This window comes from Protopterus annectens, chromosome 2.part0 (assembly GCF_019279795.1).
Source record: "Protopterus annectens isolate FY-2018-M chromosome 2.part0, PAN1.0, whole genome shotgun sequence".
NCBI classification, from domain to species: Eukaryota; Metazoa; Chordata; order Ceratodontiformes; family Protopteridae; genus Protopterus; species Protopterus annectens.
The window spans coordinates 234,863,603-234,868,962 of NC_056728.1; the positions used below are offsets into that span (position 1 = coordinate 234,863,603).

The 5,360-nt window shown below is 36.8% G+C and overlaps 1 protein-coding gene across 6 annotated transcripts in view; it reads right to left on the bottom strand.

The window, feature by feature from the left end:
- Positions 1–377: 377 nt before the first annotated feature.
- The window catches only part of NMRAL1 (NmrA like redox sensor 1), a 158,691-nt gene continuing 153,708 nt past the window's right edge, over positions 378–5,360 (bottom strand). For all 6 annotated transcript variants that reach the window (XM_044060693.1, XM_044060692.1, XM_044060695.1 and 3 more), the window contains exon 6: positions 378–665. In XM_044060693.1, coding sequence (XP_043916628.1) covers positions 486–665 — 180 coding nt within the window. In that variant the 3' untranslated portion in view covers positions 378–485. The remainder of the gene's footprint in view (positions 666–5,360) is intronic.

The following is a 5,360-nucleotide window of genomic DNA, read 5'->3' on the forward strand; positions in this document are numbered from 1 at the left end:
AAAACCAGTGGCTCCAGTGTTGTGTATCCTGCATGGGAAAATTTCCTGCTTTTTAAAACAAACCTATAATCATCTTTAAAACACACTGGTTTTAATAGATCAACTCAATTTTAGTTCAGCAGTTAGCACAGAGGATTAAAGCTACGAACTCTTAATGACATATTTCCAATAGTGCAGGGTTTGATTCCCTCATGCTTCATTAGCCTACCATGTCACACTAAGCAAGTTAACCACAAAGTTCTTTGGCCAGTTAGGAATTTGTGGTAGCCTCAGTCTCCTAGACTGTATGCTACAATAACTACTAACTACACCTGATAACTTACAGCACTAGTTCATATGGTTACAGGAACAAATGAAAAGGAATAAGAAGATGAAAATTCAGTTTTTTGAAGGCAGATTTAGTTTTAATATATGCACATATACACAAGTAGTTCAAAGTTTGGGAACATGCTAAAAAGCTGTTTTTATATACATATCCACACCATTCAGAGGTCTTTAAAGACCTCTTTGTTCAGCTGTACCCATTCCTCAAACGTTCTCACTCTTGGATTCAGTTCTCGAGTTAAGCCTATGTTACGTTCAGGATTCATTGTATAAAATTTGAACATGCCAGCTAGTGGAGTAGCACCTGGAAAATCCTGTTTTTCATATTCATCAACAGACATCTGAAATGAAGAAAAAACAAGCTATTAAGATTAAGAATGCTCAACATATATCCAGTTCTGAATGGCATACTTAAGATGGTTTAAGCTGGCTGAAAATATCAGGCAAAAAGAATGAATGATTTGGTGGATTTTACCACTTCTGTGATCATAAATTCCTATACCATGTGCATGAAATAGGACAAAAGGGATGCCCTAACCTGAGGATCTTTTGAGAGAGCAAGCTAGGGCAAGGTTATGTTCAAAATCAGAAACCAAATGCACCAAAGGTTAGCATTACCTTTGCTGCCCATTACAGAACCATCTGAATTAATCCTTTCTATAAAATAAGACCTGTACCCTTCTCCACTGAGAATCACCTAAGTGGAAGCCATATGGTCAGGACATGTAACCAAAGATTTTTCTTAACTAGTGCGGCACGGCACAAACTTCAAAGACAATTTTTGAAGGAGCAATGGAGATCTCTTGGAGTTTTCTTTGACAGTCTGAGCTAATGGTGCAGGTTTGGCCTGTGAAAGACACTTTCTCCTCCAGTTTCTGCCCTACAAGAAAATACAATAAATGGGCCAACTTGATAAATTTTTATCATTTTAAAAGGAAATGAGGGTTAATAAGAGGCACGAGTTCTTTATAAAACATCAGACAAGTGTCAGTACCGATAATGGCCTGAAATACTAAGACTGTGCAACCAGTGATGGCCACCAAAACAAAGGCCTTCCAAGAAGCAAGTGAGCTTCTACTTAGTTGAAGCAACACAGTCACTCATGAAATTTGAGCCATAAAAAAAAAAAAAAAAAAAAAAAAAAATTTGAGGATGGACCTATAGAATTTTTAGGAAATGCTTTACCAAATGGAACTGTACTGAAGTTCTGGCACCTTGACTATTAAACACAGGAACAAACCAAAAACAACATGCACGAAGGACAAAGTGCAAGGTCCAAACCAAACAAAACGAAAATACCAAAAATGGACCAGCACAATGGTGATGCAGCTAAAATATTTATTATAAGTATCAATGCCATTTATAATAAATAAATGGCTAACAGACCGGTTTCGGCTATAAAAAAGCCTTCTTCAGTGCTGAAACAAAAATTAATCAGTAATTAGGTGGCTCCAACATCCTGGTCTTATATAAGGAGACATTTAAAGGTACATTACAAAAAACATGTTTAAGTTGTATAAACCAAATCACTGTCAAAACTGATGAAAAATATTAGTGAAGACATAGTGCCAAAATAATAAAATGTAGTAGTACACTGCATGAACAAGCAGGCTAACATATTATTCTATTTCATTTAATCCAGGTTTGAACAAAGCCCCTAACCTGGCTAGCCACATTGTTTCCATGTTATCAAGTTTATGCCAACCTGCTTTAAAATTTCTATGCATTTGAATTCTGTCAATAATAAATTTAAAGAGAGCAGTTGGATGATGAATAGTGTGTTTGTAAAGAGCATTAGACAGACGGTGGTTTCTGATGGCACTGAGGTGTTCACTAATTCTCAGTTTAAATGGTCTGGACGTCTGACCAACATAGAATGGAGGAACAGGTACATGTAGCTAAATAAATGACCCACTCCGAACTACAGTTACCAAAAATGTTGATCTTATATACTTGAGATGTATTTTTTCTAGAAAATTCCTTTGTTTTGAGAATGTGTTCACAGGCACTACAGTGCCCGCAAGGAAAACACCCCACCAATGGGTCACCAAATAGAGTAGTTTGAACTGATGTCACTGGTGTATAACTTTTATAATGTGTTAAACGAGAGTGTATGGTCCTATCCCTACGGTATGAAAAGGCACATTTGCCTGGTAAGATATCATTCAAAAGCTCATGAGACTTGAGTATGTCCCAATGTCTGTTAATGATTTCCCTAAATCTGAATGTGTTGTTCCCAGAAGTGGTAACAAACCTAATTGGCTGCCTAGAATTAAAGGTTTCATAATGCTTCAAACTTTGGTACTGTAATAAAGTAGGACGTGTCATCTGCCTAGTCTGATGAATAGTATGAGATATGATTCCTAGAATATCCACGTTAATAAACCTCGACAGGTCTGTGCACAAGCTTGATATTGTTCTTCTGATGAGCATATGCTTTTTACGAGAAATTGGGATTTCGGAATGTTTCGAATGATGTGGCGGGGGTGAGAACTAGATGCATGTAACAAGTGTATTGTACTGAGGAAACGTCTATGTACACTCATGGCTAATGTGTGATCCTCCTGTCTAGAGACATCATCCAAGAAAACAATCTCTTCATATTCAATATTTAAAGTGAATTGTATATCCCAAGGATTGTTGTTGAGATACCTAACAAAATCAAACACATGGTCCTTATCCCCACGCCACACCATCCAACAATCATGTTTTTTGTAATATACCTTTATATGTCTCCTTATATAAGACCAGGATGTTGGAGCCACCTAATTACTGATTAATGTTACACTCTCGTTTAACACATAAGAGATATACACCAGTGACATCAGTTCAAACTACTCTATTTGGTGACCCATTGGTGGGGTGTTTTCCTTGCAGGCACTGTAATGCCTGTGAACACATTCTCAAAACAAAGGAATTTTCTAGCAAAAATACATCTCAAGTATATAAGATCAACATTTTTGGTAACTGTAGTTCTGACTGGGTCATTTATTTAGCAACATGTACCTGTTCCTCCATTCTATGTTGGTCAGACGTCCAAGACCATTTAAACTGAGAATTAGTGAACACCTCAGTGCCATCAGAAACCACAGTCTGTCTAATGCTCTTTACAAACACACTATTCATCATCCAACTGCTCTCTTATTATTGACAGAATTCAAATGCATAGAAATTTTAAAGCAGGTTGGCATAATAAACTTGATAACATGGAAACGTGTGGATAACCAGGTTAGGGGCTTTGTTCAAACCTGGATTAAATGAAATGGAATAATATGTTACCCTGCTTGTTCATGCAATGTACTACTACATTTTATTATTTTGGCACTATGTCTTCACTAATATTTTTCATAAGTTTTGACATGTTTTTTGAAATATACCTTTAAATGTCTCCTTATATAAGACCAGGATGTTGGAGCCACCTAATTACTGATTAATTTTTATTTCAGCACTGAAGAAGGCTTTTTATAGCCGAAACCAGTCTGTTAACCATTTATTTATTATAAATGGCATTGATACTTATAATAAATATATTTTAGCTGCATCACCATTGTGCTGGTCCGTTTTTGGTATTTTTATTAAACAGACCTAAACCACACTAAACTGAAGTCAGATATCAACATGCTGGTTGTGGAAGTACTGCCCATATACAGAACTTGACAGAGTATCCCTGTCTCCTGGGTAAAATATTTTCTAATGGGTTCTATCACTTCTAATGCACATGGTCTAGTATACAAAGTATTCCAAACCAGAAGCCATGTTTTGATATGTAGCTGGTTGCTGCTCCAAATGGGGAGAACACTTCCTTTATTTGAACCAGATTGTTTGGAAACCTACCCTCAGCCACAAAGTGAATGAAGGAAACTTGCACTTTTTTTATTTCTTAAATGATGAAGAGGTGTGGAATCAAGTCTCCCTTGTAATGGGAGTGTGGAAAAAAGCTGCTCACACCTCTGGGACCTTATGAAAAGGTTCTCCAATCCTCAGTTTCAGGAGCCAGCTGGAAAAAATAACCAAAACAATCCACCAGCTGTCACATCTTTCAAGTGTTCATTCTGTTTTCAGCCTTCTGATCACACTTACCACTGACAGCTGACTGAGGATCCAACTCAACAGTACACCAAAGACCTAAAGAATCTCATTAAACCCTTCCCAGATTCTATCCAGGGCAAACTGACTTTCAACCCTAATCACCCTACAGCAAGAGTTTTCTACATGCTATCAAAAATCTATAAACTAAAATTCCAATATAGGACTGTCGAGTCCAAGTATTTAGAGCAATCCATTCAAATTCTACATCTAAAAAAGGGGATCATTAATTTTATAGGTACAAGTTCTTACATTTAAACTTACTAGAATTATGAAGCTCTAGAAAATACTATTAAAGGGGGTGCAGAACACTGTGGGATAACCAAGTTCTACATGATGGGCCTTTCAACTGCTCAGGATGAAGACATCTGCTAATATGTTAGACCCATCCTCATTTGCATGTAGATATTCACAAGTAATGCTTGATAAACCAATGTGTCCAACCCTTGGAACTCTTAATACAGTAGACAAATAAGTATTTTTTTAAAGTATAAATCCAATCAATTTTACATGCATGGCTACCAGATTGACTTTTACAAAATGCTTTACGGACAGTTTTTGTGCCCAACAATCACCACTATGTTTTAATAAATACTACAAAAACACTTGACCAGAACACAACAAGCTCCCTTATTCAGCAGTGCCTGTTGGTGGGTTTTGCTAAGCAGCACTTTCACATCACAAGCTTCCTCAAATCCAGAGTCAACCTATAAATCACACAGACTGCAAAAGTATTGACCACACTGAAATGAGTTCACAATACTGCGCCAGAGAGATGTTATTTCAGGTTGTGACAAGAAAAAATAAAACACTGAATTAAAAGTTATATATTCACCATAACTAGGCATCTGTGCTGTCCATTTTCCTTCTTCATCAATGAATGGGTAACATCTGACTGTCACATAGTACAGACTTTGGAGCTGACTCAGCCACCTAATACAGACTTTGGA